Here is a 23665-nt window from a genome sequence, read left to right as displayed (position 1 = left end):
ATAAAAGAAGTTCACGAAATATACGATTAGTAGGCTTCGGTATCGGAGATAATGCCTATGAAGTCGGGACTACGTTTTCCATTCCATCCAAAAAAGAAGAAAATAATGTAAATAAATATACACCAAGTGGTATCGCGGCCTATGTCGAGCCTATAAATGAACGACGAGCCCCTTAAACGCCAGAATGTGTGTCTATAGACAATCCGAACAATCCGAACAACATATATCATAGAGGCCTCCCCATTCTCTACAGTCCTTTTGAAGACGCCATTCGCTAGCAACGCAATATACCGCAAACATGATGCGGTCACTTCCATACACCAGCTGAAAGCCTCTATTGTAAGCCGTAACGCCAAATGCAAAACATATGCACAGGGTATAACATCCCTATTTCCTATTTCCTATTTCGCAAGATTATTCAACCCAACGATACACAGCGTTGCCGGCCGCCCGACTAATTCGTCCCGAATGTGCGCCATGCTTTGCCCACCCGTGAAAATGATTCCTCGATAAATGCGTATCATAAGCTACCTACTGGTTGATTGTTTTCGTGTCTCGCGGCTGCTTCTGCTGCCCTCATGCTGCGCGCTTTAGTCTGCTCTAACAAGTTGGCGGCTCGTGTAACTTCGGGTGAGGTGGAAGGCTGTCTCGGTACATTCCTCTGAGTCCTAGAAGGCCCATTGGGGGGCTGAGTTGTTGAACCATTAATAAAGGGGTGTGACTGGTGGTGTCTTCCGGATCCTGATGATACGCCTAATACACCACTATGCACATGAGCTTCGTGTTGGCCTGAGGGCTGTCGTTGGAGGAGATGGGCATTTGATGGATGATTGGGGTTTGCCCATGGGGTCTGTTCGATAAACTGCTCTCCTGCAGGGCCAAGACTTTGGCCGAACGGCAGCCCACCGTAATCCGCATAAGCAGGCCTATGTACTTGGTGTCGATGCGATAGTTGTCGATTCCTCTAATTGTACATAGTTAGTAACGTTATGTATACGCTGGAAGTTATCGGTTCGTGACAGCTTACATTTATCGCTTCAAAATCATCCTCTAGATCTTGCATAGTTGCGCCCCTCATCTCCGGCGCCGCAGGCATACCTTCGTACTTGGCTATACCTGACAAAATAGATACTTCTCTATTATATGCCAGTGCATTTCTGGTGCGCTGCGCAGGGTCAGGAGGGAATCGGAGGCCGAATTCAGGTACGTTGTTGGCTTGCTTGCGGCGCTCATGCTGGATGTCATACCATTGCTGGCCGAGCTCTGCCAAGATCGTTTCCCTCGACTCTCTAACAGACTGGAAGAACTGAGAATGGATTTGTGATCGCCTGGAGACCGCCCATCTCTCCAGAGACTCTATTTTAAGTTCTAGCTCTCGGTCTGCCACACGAATTCTTTCGTCTCTTCGTGCGTCTATGCATTGCATCATGGCAAGATACTCGGGGTGCGTTATGGTCTCAGATCGTAGCATTACTTCTTCTTGGTTCAGTTGCTCGAGTCGTTCTTCGTATAGCCTAAAGTAATATTAATGGATTGGCATCGTAACTGTTAGGAAGAAACAAAGCTGACCTATCTCTAAAAGTTGCGAATCGTTTTTCGATCGCAGTTAACTGGTCAAAAGCCGTCTTCTTTCTTTCGACTGGTGAATTTATGTTAGCACGAGCTCTTAGACATGATCGAAACGATAGTTCCATACGTTCTTCTTCGTTTCTATGAGCTGCTTCTGCTTCCTCGTCCACGTCGGCTTCAATCGGTTCGTCCTCGCCGGCGTGAGCACCGTCGTCTTCGGCCACCGGATCACCAACGGCTTCTTCCGGCGGTTCATCGGCCTCAATAGTCTGCTCTGTAGCTTTGAGTTTCTTTGAACCACTGCGCGTCTGCTTCTTGGGTACGACCTCTTGGTCTGACTGGGCGCTCTGAGCGTTGTTGGTAATGCGATCTATGCTAGCTACGACGGTGATGGCTTCGTCGGCCGAGGGTTCGCCGCTATTCGTATGCATCGATGGGTCGTCTTCATCGACCATCGGAGTGTCGCCATCTATGTCTTGACGACTAGGTGTAGGTACTGAATTAGTACGCTTTTGCAGTGGCTGTGAGGGTTCAGAATTTTCAATAGGCATGGAGGCCCGTTTTCGCTTTCTGTTCTCGACTTCTTGTGTGGCAGCTTCGACTAATATATCTAGGGTCGGTGATTGGCGCCTTTTCGGGGTCTTTGTTTCTTGCGCTGGGGGGCTGGAAGCTATTGATATTTCCTCGAAGAATGGCCCATCGTCTTCATCTCTACCCTGTCCATTCCTTGTATTGTGCCGTCGCAGTTTACTCGGGGTACGCTCGTAGACTTGCTCATCCGCTGACCTTTTCAGAACTACGTCCTTATGACGGGTAGGATTCCGGGGCGTGTCATAGAGGCGCTCAGTTTCAGCTTCGGTATCGTTTGCGTCGGAAAGGTCGTCTACCGAGCTTGCTTCTTCGTTGCGATTGTCGGTAGTGGCATCATTTAGACTATGCAGGTCCCCTGGATCACCATCCTTATCTTCGACATCACTCAGTGGACTTGAGCCATCGTCATCGGAGAGCGGTTCGATCGGTGGGGGTGGTATGGTAAGCGGCGCGGGCGCCGTGTCTCCAGTTGCCATCTTATGGTAATAATTAATATCCTCTCTTATTTAATCAAGTATAACTTTCACTGGTATGGAAAATCGAAGGTGGACTTGGGGAGAAAGAGAGGGCGCAGTTGTGGTGGTAGAATTGTCGGATGAGTTTTTAGAGCTTGGAAGAATAGAGGTAGAGAGGTAGAGAGGTAATGGAAGGAAAGTAAATAATCAGACGGGGGATGAAATATTGAGTAAAGGGTAGAGCTGTTGGCACGACGCCGTGGTCAGGCGATTAAATGGACATGTATTACGAAACGAGTGTCTATAGATTTGAGTGCCAGGTATCGAGAAAAAAAAGTAGTAATGTAAAGGTGGTGAAGGTGGTGATCAGATGGGGGAGGGTTCTCTTTGCGCGCAAGCACCGGCCGCTGGCAGCACTGACACCTTAACTGTTACCCCCAAATAACCCCAATCTCTACGTACGGCATCTGGCAACCCCGAGCAAAACCGCTTATCGATAACACGCGCGTGCTAAAACGGTCCGTGACTACATATGTCCCTAAGAGGTATTACATATCCACGTATTTTTATCCGATATCGATTTTCCAATCCAATCCAATTCAATCAATTGATCCACCACTCAAACGTCCCTAGGTAGGCTCGATAAGATAAGATACGACCTAAGGTACCATAGACTTTTTTTTTTCTCTACTGGTCGCACTCGAAGCCGCGATGCAATAAGCTTCACTATTAATACAATCAAGCATAATAACCCAAGTAGCAACGTGAAGATGGCCAAATCGTAAGTTGATTATACCAGTTTTTGTACTATTAAATACCTCATGTACTAACAACAGTTAGAAAGCCTAGTTTAACAGCATCGACGAAAGTTATCGACCCCACCCTCGATGCTCTATTCGCAAGTAGCGTAAGTCGTCTACTTACATCGTGTACTGCGACTGGTAGAGTCTCGCAAGCTGATTGATAATAGGCCGGGCCTGTACAAGCTCCCCCAAAGACACGGTACTCAAATTTACTTTCACACAAAGAAAGGAAACCCTCACAAACATCAAATGATGAGGAATCAGGTTCGGAGGATGAATTGACTGCCGATGGTGAAGAGGTTGATGATGAGGTCCTGAGCGACTTAGGTGACGATGCCGAGGGAGGTATATCTTCAGATGATGAAGTAGCGTCAGACAATTCCGATTCCGCAGAAGAGTCACCGGCACCGCAAAAGAAGGATCGTAAGAGGAAGCGCAAAGATGAGCATGACGATCTGGAGGGTAAATATATGCGGAAGGTGGCCGAGGAAACGGAAAAGGAAAAGGAGGCGCGGTCTGACAAACGCCGCAAGGGTGAAGCCGGTCAGGCGATAAACGGTACGATAACCGAAGCAGCGGAAGACTCAGATGAGGGTGAAGCCCCGTTAGTTCACGAATCCCTTCTTGCGAAGACGGATGATCATACGGATGTCGAATTGGATAAGGCAAACCGAACGCTATTCCTCGGAAATGTTTCATCCGAAGCTATTTCTTCATCTAAAGCAAAAAAGCTTCTGATATCTCATCTTTCATCACCACTATCAGCACTAGACTCAGCCAGTGGGCCGCATAAAGTCGAGTCTCTACGTTTCCGTTCAACTGCATATTCCACTGGCGCGATGCCAAAGCGTGCTGCGTTCATCACCAAATCCGTCATGTCCGCCACGACAAAATCTACCAACGCCTATGTAGTCTACTCAACCCCACTTGCTGCACGCACCGCGCTCAAAGAGCTGAATGGTTCTGTCGTTCTCGAACGCCATATCCGGGTGGACAGCGTAGCGCACCCCAACGCGGTAGATAATCGAAGATGTGTTTTTGTGGGAAATCTTGGTTTCGTGGATGACGAAACCGTCATTAACACCACTGCTGAGGGGGAAACTACAACGAAGAAGCGCACAAAGATTCCGGCAGATTTTGAAGAAGGATTATGGCGAATTTTTGGTCAGCATGCTGGTAAAGTGGAGAGCGTCCGTATTCCCAGGGATCCCAAGACACGGGTGGGCAAAGGCTTTGCATATGTGCAATTCTACGATACCAACGACGTTGAATCGGCTCTGTTACTAGATGGCAAGAAGTTTCCTCCGATGCTACCACGGGTGTTACGCGTATCTCGCGCTAAAGATCCACGAAAGACGGCCCTTGCTATGGAGCGGGCACAGAAGGCTAGGCTCGAGGGCTTACATAGCCAAGATAAGAACTCGAAGAGTACTAAACATAAGCCAAAGATAACCCCTGAGCAACAGTCACAAGCAGGTAGGGCAGGGAAGCTCCTAGGAAGAGCAGCAGCAGCAAGACAACGTCACGGAGTCAAGGGCGAAAGAAGACCACGCAAAGAAGATAGAAAGGAACCAACAGCCGCCGAGGCCTTCAAATCCCCTGAGCAAATAATCTTTGAAGGTCGCAGAGCTAGCGAAAAGGATGGTAGACCTGCAGATCTGAAATTCGGCAAGAGTAAAGGGAAGAAAGGAGTAGTTAAGGCAAAGACGAAGAGTCGAGGAGCTAGGAGAGCGGCCGAATGGAGAAAGAAGGGAACAAAGTAAAGTGCTACGAAGTATGTATCTACCAATTAGGTATTAACATACCTATTGACGTTCTATAATTAACGTACTGCCTTGATACCCAGAATTAGCTAGGTAGTAGAATCATCCATATTATTACCCAACTGTAGTGGTCGAGTTGCTTGTGATGCAAAATACACCCAAGTAGGTATTATTTGGCCTAACCTTATCCAATGAAGAAAAATCTAATCGTCTAGGTTAATAATTTAAACTAATTCACGCTAATGCATGTTTGGCTCTACTATTTTACGTTGGGTATGGCTCAGCTGCACTTGTGAGCAGGTACAGTAGGTACAGTAGGTACAGTAGGCACAGTAGGTCCTCGTCATGAACATCGGTTGTTTCTACGTACCGAAGCGGTGAAGCTTGATAAATTCGCATTCTGCATGTCCGTTGTCATGTATCAAACATTATGTACGTACCGCCAGCAAGAGAGATAGTTAGGTAGGAGGTACACAGTTGTACAGATCTACGTGTTGTAGCTACCTCCTAAGGTAAATTGTACCTGATCTAGCTTAGCCTAGGTGCTGTCGCGTAGACAACGGACCAGTAACGGATCCAGTTGCAACCCCCCCATAACGATAGCTTATTGGGCTACCCCTGAAACCTGCCCCTCATCTTCAATTGACTTGTTGCAGTGCTGCAGCTGTGGAGAGCAAATTGAATACCTAAATTCGTTCCGTTCGTTCTCCACACAAAAACCTACAACCATCTTTAGCCCACACCTCCTTTTTCATCCTCTTTCAATTACTACCTACCAGCGCTGTGCGCATTTGGCCTACCTACTTTCTTCCTCCAGCTCAGACTACAGTCTCAGTCGCGGTATTCCAATCACCCGATTATAATACTACGATCTCATCATGAAGGGCGAAGTAAGTTACTAAAAAATTCTAAGAGCTGAAACCTAAGAGCTATCGTCTCAGTCTCAATTTCTAGTCACCGCTTTAAGCCCAATAACCGTCCCCTGTTATAAGCTTGAAGTTTACTTTTACCTGTATATCCTAATTGCTCTATATCCCCATTACTCTACACTACTCTCAAACGAAATGTTGTAGACACGCGTCTACATAACCCTTAGCATACTGACTAACACCTTTGCTGTACTCAGATCCTCCACCTTCACTTGGGCCAGGCTGGTACCCAGCTCGGTAACAGCGCTTGGGAGCTGTAAGTACCACACCGCTTCGCCTGTCAAGCTCCAAGGCGTAGTTTCTATAGCTCACAACCACACGCAGGTATCTCCTTGAGCATGGCCTCGGACCTGATGGTCGCCCAGACCCTAATGCTTCAAAGGATGTTATGGATGGCGGTTCCTACGAGACATTCTTTACCGAGACCAGCGGTGGCAAATACGTACCCCGTTCCATCTTCGTCGACTTGGACCCCTCGCCTATTGACGAGATCCGTACCGGCAACTATCGTCAGCTCTTCCACCCCGAGCTTTTGATTAGCGGAAAGGAGGATGCTGCCAACAACTACGCCCGCGGTCACTACACCATCGGCAAGGAGATGATAGATAGCTGCCTTGACCGAATTCGCCGTGTGACAGGTGAGAAATACTCTTTCTGGTAGCTCAAGGATTTCCTATTTAACCTGGCTAACAACTCTGGTAGACAATTGCAACTCACTTCAAGGTTTCTTGATCTTCCATTCATTCGGTGGTGGTACTGGTTCCGGTTTTGGTGCTCTTCTCCTCGAGCGTCTTTCCACCGAATACGGCAAGAAGTGCAAGCTCGAATTCGCTGTTTACCCGGCCCCCCGTGTGTCTACCGCCGTTGTCGAGCCTTACAATGCTGTGCTATCTACCCATAGTACTATCGAGAACTCCGACTGCACATTCCTGGTTGATAATGAAGCTGTCTACGATATTTGCAGACGTAACCTCGACATCCCTCGTCCCAACTCTGAGCACTTGAACCGCCTTATTGCTCAGGTCGTCAGCTCCATTACTTCATCCCTACGATTCGATGGTGCTCTAAACGTTGATCTGAACGAGTTCCAGACCAATCTGGTCCCATACCCTCGTATCCACTACCCTTTGATCAGCTACGCGCCTGTCATCTCTGCTGCCAAGAGTGCCCACGAGAGCTTCAAGGTCCATGACCTTACCTTCCAATGTACGTTGTTATGGTTATTATTATTATTATTATCACCTTCAGAAGACTAACCTACTTATCAGGTTTCGAGCCGAACAACCAGATGGTTGTCTGCGACCCTCGAAACGGCAAGTACATGGCTGTCGCCCTCCTGTACCGCGGCGATGTTGTTCCCCGTGACTGCAACGCTGCTATTGCAGCCCTAAAAGCGAAGTCTTCCTTCAACCTCGTTGAATGGTGCCCCACTGGTTTCAAACTGGGTATCAACTACCAGAAGCCCATGGCTGTTCCCACCGCGTCGCCGTCTGACGGCGGCCTCGCATCCGTCGACCGCTCCGTTTCGATGTTGTCCAACACGACTGCTATTGCCGAGGCCTGGTCCCGTCTGGACTACAAGTTCGACCTTATGTACAGTAAGCGTGCCTTCGTGCACTGGTATGTGGGTGAGGGTATGGAGGAAGGCGAGTTCTCCGAGGCTCGTGAGGATCTGGCAGCTCTGGAGAAGGATTACGAGGAGGTTGCGGCTGATAGCTTCGAGCCGGATGAGACCGAGGCCGAGTATTAAGATTTCTGCATTGAGCGTATAATACCCCTAGGTTCGCTTTCCATCAGTTTCTGCTGTCGAACACTCGTGTCCTTAATCATATTTCTTCGACGTTCGAGTTGGCAGAAGGCTTCTGTTTTTTGTTGGAGTCGCGAATGGAACAGGGGATGATGTGTGGATATCCAGGTATTTCTTGAAAGAGGGAAGCCTCGCAAGTTCAAGGATGTCTAGTAGGTAGTAGATGGACAAACAGTACCCCGTTTTCTTATATTTCCCCTCGAGTTGCCTTGCCTTCAGTACAAATGTTCCGCTGCACAAATTGCGCAATGTCAGTAAGTTAATGAATGAGATTCATGATTCCCAGGATGCAATACGTATCTACACATTGCGAGACTGCCAAGTATTCTAATCTACGTAAAAGCAAATATTTATCTTACTCGGGATGCTCTCTCGTTAGCCTAGTAATAGTTACTTTGCTCCATTGCTAATATCTCCTGGATTAATGGTATCTAATATTGTGTACAAAGAAAGAGTCCGTCCAGTTTCCCCATTAGACCAGACGCTGGTCAGCGTCACCAACAGACTCATCCAGTATTACTATTATAATGGCTCTTTGCCACATAAGCCAAGGGAACACTAAGCACGGATCGTGAAATGAAAACAAAGGAGCGCAGTTAATAAAAAAATGGGTATTGCTTTGGTATTCGAGGAAAGAGGTTTAAAGGAAACCTGGGTACGCATATACGCGTCTCCGCCAAATTATATTATACGGATATAGACAATTCATTCTCGTGATCTTGCAGCTGCTTCAGCAGCGTCATGCCAGTGCAGGCACTGTCAGCAAAGCTATTAAGTGCATTGAGCGTAAACTGGTTGCAGTTGGGAAACAAGCCGTCGATGGATCGCTGCCAACTCGAGGTCGGACTGTATCGCGTTGCCATGTAGTGCTTCACATTCCAATCCTCGCTGCTGAGCCCCTCGGCGGGCCGTTCCCGGTCGGCCAAGGCCCAGGGCTCCTGCGACCCCTCTTCCGGGAAGTAGGCGACCGGAGATCCGTCAGGAGCCGCAGGCTGCTTTACTCCCGTGGCCACTTCTACGAAGCGCTGCTCTATGCATCGCCCTAGTCCGCAGGGATCCACGGTGTCGTACTCTGCGCTGTTGAGAGGATTGTCGCTCATGACGTACTGGTCGTACCCCAGGTTGGCGACGCGGCAGACACGAAGTTGGGCTCGGATCTGGCGCAGGCACGTTGCTACCCACTGGTGGTTAGGCGGCGGTCGTACATTGGGCAAGCCGATCCATAGCGTGCTGTTTACGTCCTGAGGAGACTCGGCGCTATAGACGGTCTTGAGGTAGACGCCGTCCAGGAAGAGCTCCTTTAGGGAGTGGCCAAAACACTTGAGTACAGACACAAGACCAGAGCCCATGACTTCGACTTGCCATAATTCCAGGTGGGTTAGATTAGGCAAGACTGATTTAGGCGGCTTGTGGATTGTGGGTATGGACTTGAACTGCCACTCTTCGAGCGTCGAGTCCCGCTGCGACGAGGTCTTGATATCCCAATAGTGCTTTTCGTTTACGTCCAGGTCGGCCAGACATAGGCTTTCGAGTTTTTCTGCCTTCCCGATCATCTCCCATAAGCGGTTGCGGAAGTTGATAGTGCGATCTCGCTCCTCCTCGTTTCGCCGAACCGATAAGAATAGATGTCGGAGATCCCTGAAGGCGCCGATTATGTTCTTCACGTCCTGAGGGTTCCGCCAGAGGCTCGCTATGGACCTGTCGGTTAGGTTCTCTAATACCAATGTCCTGAGAGTTTCGGATTCTTCTGGGCGCTGTGCCAAGGCGTCGAAGGTATTCCCTAGTATCATAGTCGTTGCGCTATACGGTCCTGGGGACACCAATTGGAAGGGTAGGTTTAGCTTTACTGCTGTGACGTTGGGCGCTTGTTCGAGAAGACGACCTAGTTGGTGGCGGTAGTCGATCTCGGTAAAGGAGTAGTCATTCATGCAGTAGGTATTTCGTAGACGAGATACGAAGGAGTTCATGGCGGGGATCTGAGCAAACATACTACCCAAGAACCCTACTTCACCTACACCGGCCAAAGTGAGTTAGTCAGTGCAATTAAGCAGCAGCGAAATCATAGGAGCCCGTACTATCGTCTCTCACAACCATCATATCCAGGTATAGCGCCTGGCAGAGAGGTCCTATCCGGCGCAAGGCATCGTAGTCGGGCGGTTTTAGCCTCCTCTCGGTTCGATCGAGGCGCGTGAATTCCAATTGAAGCGTCCGGAGGGCAAAAGGTTTTAGAACTTCATTGAATAGCTTGCAAGTGGCGCGTAGCCTAAGAAGATTGTTCTTGTTGCCATAGAGCGCTACGACGGTAAATTCGAGGATATGGAGGAGGATCTCTGGCGGAAGCTTATCCATTGTTAATTACGGAATACCTAAGACTTGGTCGGTTTTCTTATTTGTGTTTGGGACTTGTGGCGAGCTCCGTCGTCTGTGTCTCGTTTGCGTTCGCGTAAATCATAAATGTTAGTTGTAGAAGACAATGTCGCAGATGAAGTGGCAGTGGCAGTTGAAGCTTCTTGTTTGTATTGTTTGTAATAACTTAGATTAGTACCTAACCTATAACGCAGGCACTCAGATGAGGTTCGGCAGGTATGATCCACTACCTAACCTTTTCGTAGGCCCCCTGTATTTAGAAGGTGTTAGTTAAAGCAAACAGCTATGTATGTATGGCAGGTATGGCATGTATGGAGCACGTAATTAATTAGCTTATCTTATCTCATCTTATCCAAACTTCTCTCCTTTAACTTTAACCCCTTTTTATCCAGTCGCAGTTCACCATACAATTACGTACTTGTAATACTACAGTATCTTGCCCTAAAATTTTAGTCCATCTTAATAACAATAGCTATTGCAGGAGTGACGCCGATGTCATCACCTATTATATATGATAGAACTGCAGTGCGCTTAATAAGACCATGCGGGAGACTGAGTGACTACTATATCTATTGGCAAATAGGTTCGCCAACTTCATACGGGATACCTCATGAGGAAAGCAACCGTCATGCTAGATCGCATACAGCTATTATGAAATAGCTCTTCGATTTGTAACATATCATAATATTACGAAAATATATATATATTATATACTAATACATGATAAGAAACTGAATAAGAGTGGGAGATATGGAGATATTTGACACTACTAATACATACATATAGGCCACTATCATCCTTCATTGACTAGTTCGCGTCCAGGATTCAATCATTCACTACTCCGCACTGCTTTCTATAAGACACCATTCATCTCGCCGATAGCGTTACCGGAGGTCTTTAGAGCAACATATTATATAGTCTTGATCAAAAGACTCACTTCAAAGACTTAGTTAACCTATATAAGAGTCAAGACAACATAATACCTATTCACTATTTTCTATAACCTCGCTATTTCCATCATGTCTATAAGCAAGGAAGAAGCCGAGGCCCGTCTTAAGGCCCGGAAGCCAATTCCAAAGCCGAAACCCGCGTATCTGCCCGTAACCGGGTCACCGCTAACAGTTAATAAAGACCTATACAGTACAATCGCGACAGCCCCGCGTATCTTACTCCAAGAGTTTGTACTTCCTATCCGGTCAGGTAGGGCTTGGAAAGCACCCGCCGGGTCCATTGTGCGAATCAGCACGCCTGAGGGTCCGCAGGTTGGTATGTATATCTGACATAGGGAGTAGATCCCTGACCCTGACTTATCGTGAGAAGGACGAGCTGATTAGTGGAATGGCGCGAAGGGGACCTAAATATCTGGAATGCTCATAATCCCCGGGAGAAATTCTGGGCGGCGCGCACGAAGCAACTCTACGCTTCTCATGTCTCGACGTACGACAGGCTATGGTCGTGTCTACCTTATATGCGTCCCCTCGTGACAATTATAGGTGACAGTCTCTCGTGGTACGGTGTCGATGAGCATGGCGGCCGCGTCCACGATTTACTAGGTACGGGGTGCGATGGATATATCTCGAGCGTGCTTTCGGGTAAGGGATACGACTTTCACTGCCGTTCCAATCTTACACGAGCCGTTCTTCCCTATGGACTAAATGAGGGCGACGTGCACGACGTTATCAATATATTCCAAGTCACGGGCCTAGATGAGCAAGGCCGTTACTTTATGAACCCATGTCCTGCCCAGAAGGGAGATTACATTGAGTTCTTAGCCGAACAGGACATATTGATGGCCCTCAGTATGCCTCACTCCCCTATCATATTTAACCTAGTATTTTTCACTAACAATAACAGGTACATGCCCAGGTGGCGACCTGTCATTATGGGGCTTCGGGGCCGACAGCGAAAAGGAGATGATCAAGTGCTGCAGGCCACTAAAGATCGAAGTCTTTACGCTCGAGGATCCAGGTCTACTGCAGAGAGGCGGGTGGAAACCTGCAGAACCCGCACCGTACAAGGGGATGCATGGCTTGGTTCTTCCCGAGGGAGAACATGACGCGACTAAGTCGTAAAAAGTATATTCCAACTAATGCAAGATATATACAGTAGTCAATGCATATCCCAAACCCAGATACACCTCAGAACCTCGTATCCGCGACATGACGCTGCTAAATCCTAACCCAGAGTCCTAGCTGCTTTTTTCAACTTTTTCAACTCCATTGTTTGCTACGTTATTGTTTTTAGACCTGGAGTTTACTACTACGTCTTTAGTAGAGAGCTCCTGGATACGGCTACATAGAGCAAGAGGATCACGCGGGCCCTCAAGGGCTAACAGGTAGGCGCCGAGCCCGGTGATAAATGGGGATGCCTGGGAAGTTCCTGACAGGATCGCCGTGCTGCCATTGTTGTACGTGCTAATTATACCCTCTCCTGGCGCAAATATGTCGACAGCGTCGCCATAGTTAGAGAAAGACGCGCGGGTATCATTACGTTGGATAGCGCCAACCGTGCATACAGAAGGCTCGTTGGCGGGAGAGAAACCCCCAGCGTCCGCGTCACTGTTGCCGGCTGCGACGGCTATAAATAATCCCTCCTTAGTCGCTGCCGAGGCCGCCGCATTAAGAGGTGCTTCGGGGTTTAGGTTTGGACCGCCGAGTGAGATATTGGCGACTGCCTTTTTGATTGCTGCATCTCTCGTTAGTCGGGGTTCTTCTGGTTATGGCAAATGGCAAATGATTAACTGGTAAGGGAGAGGAACTCACTTCCTTTCGCGATAGCATCATTCACGGCCCACTGGAGGCCCGCGATTACTTGACTGGTACCACCAGACCCAGTCGGACCAAGAACTTTTACGGCAATCAGGTTTACCTTCTTAGCCACGCCGTCTAATGTATGAAAACATGTTATGTCAGCTTTTCAACCCGACAATTCCAGCATCTTCACCGTATTCGGACGAGTCGAAGTGATAGGGCCATCACACTTACTAGCGAGTGTTAGCTACTATAGTCTATATTTCGAAACCATTCTGGAAAAGGAGGTCGAAAATAACAACAACAACACGGGATGTTTTCATACATACCAGGTTGAGGAGCCAACTATGCCGGCGACGTGAGTACCGTGTCCATTCTCGTCAGTGTTGTTAGTACTACCATTCACCAAGTTGGCGCCGAACGAAACACGCCCGCCGAACTCGGGGTGATCGGCGAAGATGCCTGTGTCGATAATATACGCATACGTGCCCTCTCCAGCAGACTGGTCGTACGTGTAATTAGAGGCGTCTGGCGCCCGGTTAGAGATTCTAGTAAGACCCCATGGTGCCGAAGTTTGCGACTTCAGGGACGCAATGCTAACTTTTGTGTCGGGTGTAATGTATGCGATCTAGAGGTTGTTAGTCGTTAACTATTATATAAGAAAAAGCTTCAATATCAAAGACGGTAGTGAGCTAACCTCATCTACATCTGCAATCGAGCTGATCGCAGTATCGGAAGCCGAGAACGAATACCCCTGGAAACTCCCTATGTCGTAGGTATGCTCGGGAGCTATCCCACCTAAAATAGTTGTAAATGTACTGAAGAGCTCAGCGGTCGTATTAGCCGGCTTGAGGACGGCAATCCATTTACCCGGGATCACTTCGCCGTCGGCCTCCAGGATAGATGCCGCGAGGACAGCAAGGGGAGCTGATAGGAGTGCGCCGAGGAACCTCATCATGAATTACGCGTTCAACTTTATAGATACGGTAGTAAGTAATATTGTGTTTACTCAGTATCGTCTGTTAAAAGCAATATGGTAAGGGGAATAAAGGCAAATAAATGTCTATTTATATATATTATATATCTTGAACAGTTCGGTACCTGTCGTCATATCCGGGTAACAGGCGGGTGCATGGCTCAACCTTAACCCCTTAAGCTTTCAGTATTACGAGCACTCTAGCAAGGAGTCGTATACTACACCAATGCCTGGCAGCATGCAACCGACCACGGCTCGGTAATGTAAGACCGGCATATCGTTGTAAGATTTCAAGTTGCCGTAGTTATATTAAGTTTGTGAGTTTGTGAGTTTATATTTCCTTTCGGGATGCGGATGGAACGCGGGCTTGGATATGGGCATGGGCCCGCCAAGATACGCCAAGTTTTTAACATTGACGATGATATTGATGATAAGTTTCTTAGTATATTTTTATGTTCCGGTTGGATCCTAGAAAGATAGAGCATGGTACATTATTAGCTTCATCACGACTTAGTGACGAAACTAGACTGGATAGGTATATATCTTATAATATGAAAGTTTAGGAGCTATGATAAATTCTAGGAATCTATGTATATCAATCTCTAATGATTCATACTTGAATAGGGTCGAATGAATGCCCCATGTCTATTGACCCATAAATCCTAATCCCAACCTTCATCTATAGCTCACTCCTTATAAGCCCCGTGTTCTTTCGTGTACCATGTTTCATTTTCTTTTCTCCAGGAACGTCAACATTATGGCCTATTCAGCAATCACAGCACCACTTCAATCTGCCCTGTCTGCGTTATATAGTCGCAGACTCCATAGCGCTTCGCCTGCAAACTGAACAAGATGTTAGCAAACATAGCCGGCTCTATGAACAGTGTGCTTATTCAATCAAAGAGTTAACAAACCTCCACTCTAGATTTCCAGTGTTGACCATCCTGAGAGTATCGATGACTTTCGAGACAGACTCAATCTCTTCAGGGCTCAGGGGAAACTTGGACAGCAGTATGTTGGCCGTGTGGTCAAATTCGTCGACCAGTATCTTGAGGTGCGCAACCGACATCTGCACCGCCGCATCAAGGCTGTCAACCTGTTGGTAGAGTATAGCGACGGAACTCAACACGCTTCCCGCTTTCTATGGATACGGCCGTATTAGTTTAAAGGCCATATGAGCAAATCCCCCTCGACAATGTAATCATACTTACCATCTCCTTTTTAAATGATATCAAGTCGTTTACACTAATAATCCTGTATTAGTCACTTAACCCGAGTCTATAACTAGGTTGTTATATGCACATACATTGAGTTAATTACGATAGTTGTCGTCCACAAGCTCTCATATACAGCTGACCTGACTATATGACGGGGTAGTTTGACTTCGGCGGCAAATCTGCTTAAGCGTCAGCATCTCAATATTTGGTATTAGTATAGTCGGTTACTTACTCAGTGACGCCGAGCAATGCTCCCATGCCGCTCGTCAATATCCTTACCTCCCAGTACCTCTTCAGGCTGGGCAGGGTTTCACTCAACTCGGCTTCTCCCTCAAGTTGTGTCGAATCGATGTATTTCTCGACATGAGCTAAGAAGGTCTTTCGCTGCTCTGCATGCCACAGAGAACATTAATATACGCGTTGAGAAATTTATAAGCTAAGTAGGCTGCATTCTCACCTTCATCATAGACGGCACAAATCTTCTCGCCAATTCTTCTAAAGCCAAGCACGAGCGGGTTAGAGATGTCAACCTCTTCTTCTGGAGTTGCTAGACCGAACGACTGGCGACCGAGGACCTTGGTGGCATTACGAAGGTTTTCGGCAGCACTAGGATCAGCAGCGAGGCTCTCGGAGAGATCATCCCAGTAGCCAAACCAGATGATCAGATCAATTAAGATGCGGTAGTTTTCTTCTGAAGACCTTGGCCACCATCTAATCGTGAATAGTTAGTCTCGGCGTCTTAATTCAAAAATGGTGCTAAGTAGATGTGTAATATTAATATACCTTGCTGCGAGGAGAGACGGGTTCATATTATTAAATGCTCTACGAGCTTCATCTTTCATAGGTTGCCTTGATAGTGTTAGTAGTTTCCCGAGTCTGTTCTAAGTAGCACCACATACTCTGCGATCTGCTTGTCTACTATGTCTTTCACCGTATGATAGTGCTCATTTTGTTCGCTGGGCCAATGTGCGAATATAGGACGCATGTCCGGAATAGAAAGCTGCTGGCCCTTGAGCCTCTTGGCCACAGATGCTTTTTCGTTGTAGTTCTGCATTGTCGTGAAGAAAAGGTATGGTTACGAAACGAGGAGAATATATTTGTGATGATGAGTTGGTCTGTATGAAAAGTAGGTGAGGAAATTTAAGACATGTTTATATATATTCATATATATATGTAAAAATGGCGCTGTGCTGTTTTAATCATGTTGCCTTATCCATACCAGCCCGTCAAAGCATTCCCATTCGGTGTATTCTATGTTGGATATTATGCAATAAGATGTAGGAAGCTTCAAGCCCTTGTTTACCTACCTACGTCGTAAAATTGCTAGATCGTTTGATGACTTGCAGGAAGCACATGTCTCACGCCAGCTACGTCTATCCGAAATTATACGCACAGACATACGTACATCCAGGAATGTCTCAGATAATCCGTACAATAACTGAATGAGTAACTGAGCTACGAATGTTCGGAGGTCCCGTTTTCTCTATCAACTGCTAATGTGGTGTTCTCCGAGCTGCATTCTACTTTATAGTAGCTGAAAGATGACCTCTAGACTCGAATGAGCTGTATACAGGCTCAGCCTACGTAATCTCGCATTCTCACCGTACCGGCAATATGTGGTTACCTAGGTCTAGGTAACTTAGAGTGGCTGCCCGTTCTAGGTACTTATATTATATTGCTGATTACCTATAGATAGCTGAATGGCTGCAAGACGATAACATCTCTACCTATCATTTCCGCCTTATAGCAAGGATCTTAAATATTACTATTCAGTGCCTTACCTATGTTAAATTCAAAGCTTATATTTCAATAAGTATAACAGCCCGTAAATAATATATAATGTATTTTAAATAATATATTTTATATAATATATTTTAAAATAGTAAATGACAAGGTATGGTTTAGACATGAGTTGAAAAATATCTTGTATAGTCTTAGTTGGATGATACGCTGAACTAATCACCTATCCCGGGCTTCGGTAGTCCCGTGCAACAGATCCAGTAAAAAGAAAAAGGGCCATCTATGTGAGGCGTATCCTAGTTTAGAAAACTCCCAGCTTTAAACTCGCTTCGGTGAAGAGCTGCTTTTAGAATGACCATTATACGGAGCGTAACACTAAAAAAGGCGGTCGGCGGATGACATCGTAGCTTGATATAAGAGGTCTAATCTCAATGTACGATAGCCTATCTATACTTAACGACCGTCACGTTATTCCGTATAAGCCATGACGTTTTGGCTGCTGCGATAAGTTTCACATGGTGTTGAAGAATGTTGACCTATGCCAAGTAAGCCACACAAATACCCCCCGGTTAGACTCATTTAGACATCCGGGGGAAAACGGTGAAGTATCCAAAGGATCCCCTCTACATAGCTACCTAACTATGGTATTGTACATATACTATTCAAACGTCACTTTAGTCTCTAGTTAACTAATACTGAGCTGAGGATCCCTAGGATTTGGTTTGGGACTCGCTTAGGAGTTAGAACTGTCTTCCTTATTACTACCATGGCATGGGTACCTGAGTCTAGACAAGGGAAGCTCGGTACCGTTCTCCCGAGCACGGATCTCCCGAGCATCTTCGCGCTTCGCGGCGACTAATATGTAGCATCTCACGCCTCTTACGTGCTTCTTAGCCCTGCTCTAGCCACTGGATATATTAGTGCAGAACTCCACCTTCTAGAATCCTATCACCACCGGATTTCACCCGAATCCGAGCTGCATCTTTGTGTCTGAGCTCGATGATACCTGGTTCTGCACGTCATCAAGCTTCCTTGCTTTCCCGGGTCTACCAATCCATGCCAGTAGGGATTCGGTACACTGGAAGCATGTGTCTAACGCCTTCAGTCGCTCTGAGCAGTTGCCTGGCATGGCTTTCCTACCTCCCAAAGCCACCAGTGACATTTATGCGCCGACGCTACGCTTTCGAGAGGAGATTTTCTACCTCGTAACTACGTTGGTCAACCAGCAGCTACTGCACATTAATAATTCCCGCTGGGATAACTTCTTCGTGATTATTGGGGATCCGGATAGTTCCGAGACTTGGTCCGACCCAATATATTCCCCCTTTCCGGGGTTCGACCCGAGCCTATTTTGGGACGATGATGGTACTACTGTATCTGCTGGCAGCCGAAGGAGGAACCCGCGAGAACCACATAGTGACCATGGCGCGCTGGGACATGCTGATTTGCTTCAAGACGCAAACGGGAGGTGGTGGGCTGTAGCTCCTACGACGAGGCTCCGTATTTCGCAAATTTCTCCCTGGGCCGCGAGACGGTACTCACGCCCGTGACATGGGAGGAGGGCGGATGGCCTGTCCTTCACCCCTATCTCTAGCGAGGTCTCTGGCAAGGTCTCAGGCTGGCCGCTACCCGCTGAAGAAATCCCCGAGCAGGGTGAGGGCCAACTAAGCGATGCTGATGACTCCGTTATATTCCCACGCGGCAGCCAATTGCCGATCCGTTTCGTTCATTGGCGACTGCCCACCGCGCGGAACTACGCCGTCTCGCCGCCTAGCCACTGGAATACCCTGGCGCTTAAATCCTCGGTGCTCACTCTCACGGGTTTCGACGGAGAATAATACGAGCAACGCCCCGCTCCAGCCCTACATTCGTTTCAGGGGACACTCTGAGACGCCGTATCGTGGGCTTACTAACGCCCCGAGAGTGGCCTACCCGCTGCCGGAGGGATGGGCCGGACAGAAACCGACTCTGCAGATCGAGACCGTCAACAGTACACACTTTGCATTTTCGGCTGGGCCAGCAGGGAAGGAGGCGGAGATACGGATCTTTGACCACTGTCGAAGAGACGAACTGGTGCCATATTACTCGGGTACGTTAGCTGGCCCCTAACAGTTGTCACACATCCACCTACACGATGGTAGATCAATGTTTTAAAGTACCTGAGATGGAATCTAATTTTAACTTAGGTCTCGTCCTTGGTGTCTACACTACTTCTAACGGCAAGCATGGTGAACGGGCGTTTTGAGACATATGTATCTAACTGGTAGTATACGGGCCTCTGTCATCTGTATTACACCTCTGGATTCGTGCAGTACCCAAGTAAGATAATAAGATTATTAGTCCTAAAACAAGCCATAACTATGCTATATCAGTTGAGAAAACGTTAGCTAAAGGGAGTTAAATATGATCTGTGGCTAAGTTCCCAATAACTATGCCAACTCTTAGCTAGGTGTCTAATTATGCCTTTCCAGCGGTAAGATAGCCATCCGACCACCGCAGGAGCAATTGCTCTGTTGACGGAGCAACAAGTTGAACCCTGGCTTATGATTAACCAGAGTGAGGTCCTCCATGACATTACCGCAACGCGCACATTTCCTCCAAGGGAACTGGCTCTTGCCATTCGCGCTTCCCGGGTTCCTCGATATTTCAATCCTCTTGAACAGATCAACCCTCACACCGCTCGCCCTCCTCTTGGCTAGCGAGCGCGGCTCGTCGTCGAGCTCGAGAATCGAATAGTCGGCGAAGTATAGCTTTGCGACCTCGGACCGCGCGCGAAATTCCTTCAGGTCCTGGTTGAAAAATTTGCTGACAACGGGGACGAATGATGACGGTGGCGCCTGCAGGACTAGCATATCGAGCTCACAGTGCTGACGTGCGCGGGCAATGGCTTCCTGAGCTGGGTCTGGTCTGGGCGCGTTAGGGTTCGAATTTTGTGGTGGCTGACTCTTATTTGCTGCTTTAGCAGCTTGCTCGCCGACTATTGCCAGCGATGTACTGTAAGCCGTCCGTATTTCAGCTCCTAGGCTGGTGAGAAGCTTGTCGAACTCGTCAGCTTTAATGAGCGAAGATGAAATGCACTGTCGTAAGTTCTGGTATGCGGCATGCAGAGCGGTGTGGGCAGCCGTGCGAGGATCAGCTGCGGCATTTGGGTTATTCACAATAGACTTCTCGCGGGTTTCGTACCAACTAATAGCTTTGGTAGATAACGAGTCGAGCGATAAAATACGACGACATAGGACGGAAAGCAGGGCGCGTGTTGTTGAACAGAGTACTAAGTGCAACGCGATTTCGTTATTCGCATGTAAGTACATCGTCATTTTATCCAGCTGAGGCCCTTTCAGGTGTTTCATGAACTCGGCATCATCGAAGAGGCAGAATAGCGAGTCACATATCCAGCTAAGTAGGTCGTTTGACCACTTGACGCATCCGGCCAAAGCACTGACAGCTTCTGTATTGAGGTATTTAGTACTGGAGAGAGTATAATGTGCAAGAGAAGATTAAACCTACCAGGTTCATCAAGCGGTGTTATAGTGGTTTTATTATGTATGGGTATTTGGCTGTTTGAGAGATGCATCATGACAATGATATTGCGCAAGTTCAGAGCCACCAGAGAAAGCTTTCCCCAGCCTTGCCGGGGCTGAAGATCACCTCTCCACCCAAGGTAATTGATAATACTGAAGCAAACTTGCAGGATTCCATTCTTTATGAGACTATCATGCGATGTATCCTCTGTATAGTCGATAGGTATCTTCATCTGCTGTACTTGGGTTTTTACCCATTCGATTGTAAACGCTAAAATCGTGTCAATAAAGATACATATTTCGAAAATAGACCACAAGACCTCCTTACAGTCTTTATTAATGAAATTCCTAGCTACTGCTAGGATGTCGTCGAAATTCGCACCCTGACTGACGGCCTGAGCGGTGGATATGTAAAAGGCCGCGACGAGTGCGGATACCTGAGCTGAAGAAGTGTGAGACATGAATTAGTCGGGTGAATGATAGATACGTACTGTCAGTCATAGACTCGGGGTCTGCTAGTGTATAGTTGATGCTATGCCATTTCACTTTGCCGTCTTCGCATAGCTGAACAAATGAGAAATTCGTTGGCGAAAAAGCCGTTTGAAGGCCTGGGATGAATCAGTTAGCACATCATGACTGTTTGTGCAAATGATACATACATGATGGTTCACCGCTTTGTGAAAAGCCAGCATCAAAAACCGAATTGATGCGATCCAGATTAGGTTCTCGGTATAGCTCAGCCATAGTGAATCGGTCTCGATACTCCACGCTACCGTCATTATAGGAGAAGCAGAGAACCTTCCCAAAGTTAATGATATTTACCCCTACTATAACCTTGTTGACGACGACGGAATCGAGTTTCTTAAGCCTGCTGCCATTCTGGAAGATAGGTCAATAAAATAAACTTAAATCGAGTTATTTCATACATACTGGTGTTGCAGAACCGGCACTATTTTTTCTAAGGCCCAGTTGCTCAAATGCAGAATGAAGCGTTTGGTGGTGATCCGACAAAAGCTCCCATCGATCAATAACGCTCTGGACTTCTTGAGCGTAGGGTAAGTTGGGGTCCGGGATAAGAGATCTCACTGTCAAGATCGTAATAGGCGACCATTCTTTGTTTGGTACATTGAACGCAGTTAGGAGAACAGGAGGTAACATTTCTATGTGGGTGATTTTTGCCATGGACGCATCGGAATGCAAATCGCTGGAGCTTGGCTGGAACCAACTTGTCACTGCTACGTGCCTCTTCGTGAGCGTTGGACTTAGTGGTTGATTGCTAGAAGAATTGCTTTGCGCGCCCTCGGTTTTGATGTTATTCCAATTAATGGCAACTTGAACAACACATAGCTGTTTCGACGCAGTTGCTAACCCTACCATGAGGCTTCCTGTTACCCTGTTAGTGAATCACTACTAAGCTAGATAGGCACGCTCATTCGACTCACTCCTATCCGAACATACTGCGGCGTGGGTGATTAAATCGTCTGCTAATGTGACATTCTCAAGTTCTATAATCGTCTCTTCGATTTTACCGTTATTCTGTGGCCAGAACATTTTAAGGACCCCGGTTGTGGTGATGCATATAAAAGCGGATCTGTTATTCTGGGGGTGAAGAGGGCCGCTGTTGAAAATGGGAGTTATTTGGTAGCTATAGTTATTTCCATTTCCGTTCCTAACAGCCGGCCCGTAAGATGGGGTGTATGGAGGTGACTAGTAGCATGTCAGCCATTGAAATGATAAGTAGGAAGATTTTGGGACGTACTCTTGGGCTTGCCGTGTTATGACTAGGTAGCCAATATGTTCCTACAACGGCTTGCAAATCATCTATAGAATCGCCATCCCACCTCCTAGAAAGAGATGGGCGATTCAGGGTCGCCGAGAAACTAACAATAAGGACTCTGCCTACTGCGTCGATAATAGCGAGTTCTGGGCTGGCGGGACTCCAGCTGAGATGAACAACGGGCCCTCCTGGAAGAGTTTCCCATGGTGCGATCGTAGTGGGATCGCTCAAGGTAAATGTAGCATCTTTGCCTTTAGCATGGATATACATCAACTGTAGCTGTTGGCCATCGGGCGTAATAGATGCTATAGTGCCGGCTTTGGACCAGGCAATACCCCTTTCGAGTAATCAGTAGCTGTTTTGAACAGTATGGCAGAATTTGGGAAACATTACTGGTAAGAGCCTCGTTCACGAAGCTCATCTAGCCTCTGTCGTAGGCGTTTGCTTATAGAGCGGGGCGGAAGAGTTAGAGGAGCCCCATCACCGAAGAGGTCGTCAACGTCGTCTAAGTCGACCTGCATAGCCTCCCCACCCATAGGATTGTCCAGGATGAGTGGCATCTTGCCAGACGTCATTTAGAAGAAGAATTCGGAGACTCGATAGAGTCCTAAGTAGAATTGGGCGATATTCTTTATAAATTAGGGGTATGTATTAACAATTGGTCATAGTTCAACGGCTAACCTAAGGATTTCCAAAGTCTAGAGACCAAATGGATTAGCCGAAGCAGAGTTGACAGATGAAGAAAGAAGTTTCTTAACTTTGATAATCGAGTTCGTTCCCTTAGTATTTATATAAATAGTGTAAAGAGAAGGAACTGATATGGTTACGGTTTATTTTTTTATATTTTTCTCGATCGGGAAGCTACAGCATGTTGAATTTTGAATTGTATGATGAACGTTGAATTATACGTTAATGTCACTGACTGGAAGGCTTTGAGATTTGTAGGTCTGTGCTTGGTGATTGTCTACGATCTGATAGGTACATGTACTGTATCCTATGTCACATAGTGTATGTACAATAATACGCACTAGCTAACCCAAGAGGGACTAGGCAGGTAGAAGATGTATGGGGTTTTATGCAGGAATTACGTATCTGACAAACTCAGCGTTCCATTCTCCTCGTTTAGATGAGGCTTGAAAGGTATTATTAGCTTTGTTAATCCTGGCCATGTGGCTGATCAGCCTCAGATCCAGAGCCACTTTTATCCCTGGCAACCGCGGAGCAACAAAATCGAAGACTTTTTATTAGTGCATTAGGTACTGTATCCTAACATGCAGCAAGGCAAACAGGTAATAAGATTGTCTGTCAATGTCACGATTTGTTTTGCCCTACATGACATACCGCATCTGAATAGCGTTATCATTCAGATTTTTGAGATGACTCGGTAATAAACCAATTTG

General features: G+C 47.1%; 9 protein-coding genes across 9 annotated transcripts; 4 read left to right on the top strand and 5 right to left on the bottom strand.

Moving 5' to 3' along the window:
- Nucleotides 1-418: 418 nt before the first annotated feature.
- On the bottom strand, nucleotides 419-2808 carry F5Y00DRAFT_211236 (Sds3-like-domain-containing protein). The gene is made up of 4 exons (XM_048005516.1): nucleotides 1697-2808; nucleotides 1570-1639; nucleotides 1028-1514; nucleotides 419-964 (listed from the first exon to the last, which is right to left on the bottom strand). The coding sequence occupies exons 1-4, from the start codon at nucleotides 2634-2636 to the stop codon at nucleotides 521-523; spliced, it is 1941 nt and encodes a 646-aa protein (XP_047860042.1). The 5' UTR covers nucleotides 2637-2808; the 3' UTR covers nucleotides 419-520.
- A 370-nt stretch (nucleotides 2809-3178) lies between these two features.
- Nucleotides 3179-5303, top strand: F5Y00DRAFT_249492 (uncharacterized protein). The gene is made up of 3 exons (XM_048009603.1): nucleotides 3179-3396; nucleotides 3456-3522; nucleotides 3586-5303. The coding sequence occupies exons 1-3, from the start codon at nucleotides 3386-3388 to the stop codon at nucleotides 5179-5181; spliced, it is 1674 nt and encodes a 557-aa protein (XP_047860041.1). The 5' UTR covers nucleotides 3179-3385; the 3' UTR covers nucleotides 5182-5303.
- A 756-nt stretch (nucleotides 5304-6059) lies between these two features.
- On the top strand, nucleotides 6060-7860 carry F5Y00DRAFT_266900 (tubulin/FtsZ family protein; the record flags this gene model as incomplete). The annotated part of the gene is made up of 5 exons (XM_048011999.1): nucleotides 6060-6071; nucleotides 6308-6366; nucleotides 6435-6748; nucleotides 6813-7316; nucleotides 7379-7860. The coding sequence occupies 5 exons, from the start codon at nucleotides 6060-6062 to the stop codon at nucleotides 7858-7860; spliced, it is 1371 nt and encodes a 456-aa protein (XP_047860040.1).
- A 414-nt stretch (nucleotides 7861-8274) lies between these two features.
- F5Y00DRAFT_211193 (uncharacterized protein) lies at nucleotides 8275-10532 on the bottom strand. The gene is made up of 2 exons (XM_048005515.1): nucleotides 9993-10532; nucleotides 8275-9928 (listed from the first exon to the last, which is right to left on the bottom strand). Exons 1-2 carry the CDS (start codon nucleotides 10264-10266, stop codon nucleotides 8604-8606), a joined length of 1599 nt encoding a protein of 532 aa, XP_047860039.1. The 5' UTR covers nucleotides 10267-10532; the 3' UTR covers nucleotides 8275-8603.
- A 623-nt stretch (nucleotides 10533-11155) lies between these two features.
- Nucleotides 11156-12371, top strand: F5Y00DRAFT_211182 (uncharacterized protein). The gene is made up of 3 exons (XM_048005514.1): nucleotides 11156-11550; nucleotides 11634-12083; nucleotides 12139-12371. The coding sequence occupies exons 1-3, from the start codon at nucleotides 11304-11306 to the stop codon at nucleotides 12354-12356; spliced, it is 915 nt and encodes a 304-aa protein (XP_047860038.1). The 5' UTR covers nucleotides 11156-11303; the 3' UTR covers nucleotides 12357-12371.
- A 101-nt stretch (nucleotides 12372-12472) lies between these two features.
- F5Y00DRAFT_274470 (oryzin precursor) lies at nucleotides 12473-13989 on the bottom strand (the record flags this gene model as incomplete). The annotated part of the gene is made up of 5 exons (XM_048013364.1): nucleotides 12473-12969; nucleotides 13047-13169; nucleotides 13239-13267; nucleotides 13364-13662; nucleotides 13732-13989. 5 exons carry the CDS (start codon nucleotides 13987-13989, stop codon nucleotides 12473-12475), a joined length of 1206 nt encoding a protein of 401 aa, XP_047860037.1.
- Nucleotides 13990-14796: 807 nt separating this feature from the next.
- Nucleotides 14797-16281, bottom strand: F5Y00DRAFT_256282 (terpenoid synthase; the record flags this gene model as incomplete). The annotated part of the gene is made up of 8 exons (XM_048010386.1): nucleotides 14797-14853; nucleotides 14921-15151; nucleotides 15222-15255; nucleotides 15317-15406; nucleotides 15460-15616; nucleotides 15685-15938; nucleotides 16011-16076; nucleotides 16127-16281. The coding sequence occupies 8 exons, from the start codon at nucleotides 16279-16281 to the stop codon at nucleotides 14797-14799; spliced, it is 1044 nt and encodes a 347-aa protein (XP_047860036.1).
- Nucleotides 16282-17733: 1452 nt separating this feature from the next.
- F5Y00DRAFT_274469 (glycosyl hydrolase) lies at nucleotides 17734-19212 on the top strand (the record flags this gene model as incomplete). Its single annotated transcript, XM_048013363.1, has 5 exons — nucleotides 17734-17742; nucleotides 17909-18501; nucleotides 18562-18788; nucleotides 18892-19056; nucleotides 19154-19212. The coding sequence occupies 5 exons, from the start codon at nucleotides 17734-17736 to the stop codon at nucleotides 19210-19212; spliced, it is 1053 nt and encodes a 350-aa protein (XP_047860035.1).
- Nucleotides 19213-19287: 75 nt separating this feature from the next.
- On the bottom strand, nucleotides 19288-23189 carry F5Y00DRAFT_249486 (mediator complex subunit 16-domain-containing protein). The gene is made up of 11 exons (XM_048009602.1): nucleotides 23024-23189; nucleotides 22947-22963; nucleotides 22659-22894; nucleotides 22248-22602; nucleotides 21931-22195; nucleotides 21419-21873; nucleotides 21148-21367; nucleotides 20980-21096; nucleotides 20817-20930; nucleotides 20475-20759; nucleotides 19288-20415 (listed from the first exon to the last, which is right to left on the bottom strand). Exons 3-11 carry the CDS (start codon nucleotides 22838-22840, stop codon nucleotides 19421-19423), a joined length of 2988 nt encoding a protein of 995 aa, XP_047860034.1. The 5' UTR covers nucleotides 22841-22894; nucleotides 22947-22963; nucleotides 23024-23189; the 3' UTR covers nucleotides 19288-19420.
- Nucleotides 23190-23665: the final 476 nt, after the last annotated feature.

This window comes from Daldinia vernicosa (genome assembly GCF_022497035.1).
Source record: "Daldinia vernicosa strain CBS 139.73 unplaced genomic scaffold F5Y00scaffold_84, whole genome shotgun sequence".
NCBI lineage: Eukaryota > Fungi > Ascomycota > Sordariomycetes > Xylariales > Hypoxylaceae > Daldinia > Daldinia vernicosa.
The sequence above is the reverse complement of the archived record's forward strand: the minus strand, read 5'-3'. Positions and strand labels throughout refer to the sequence as shown.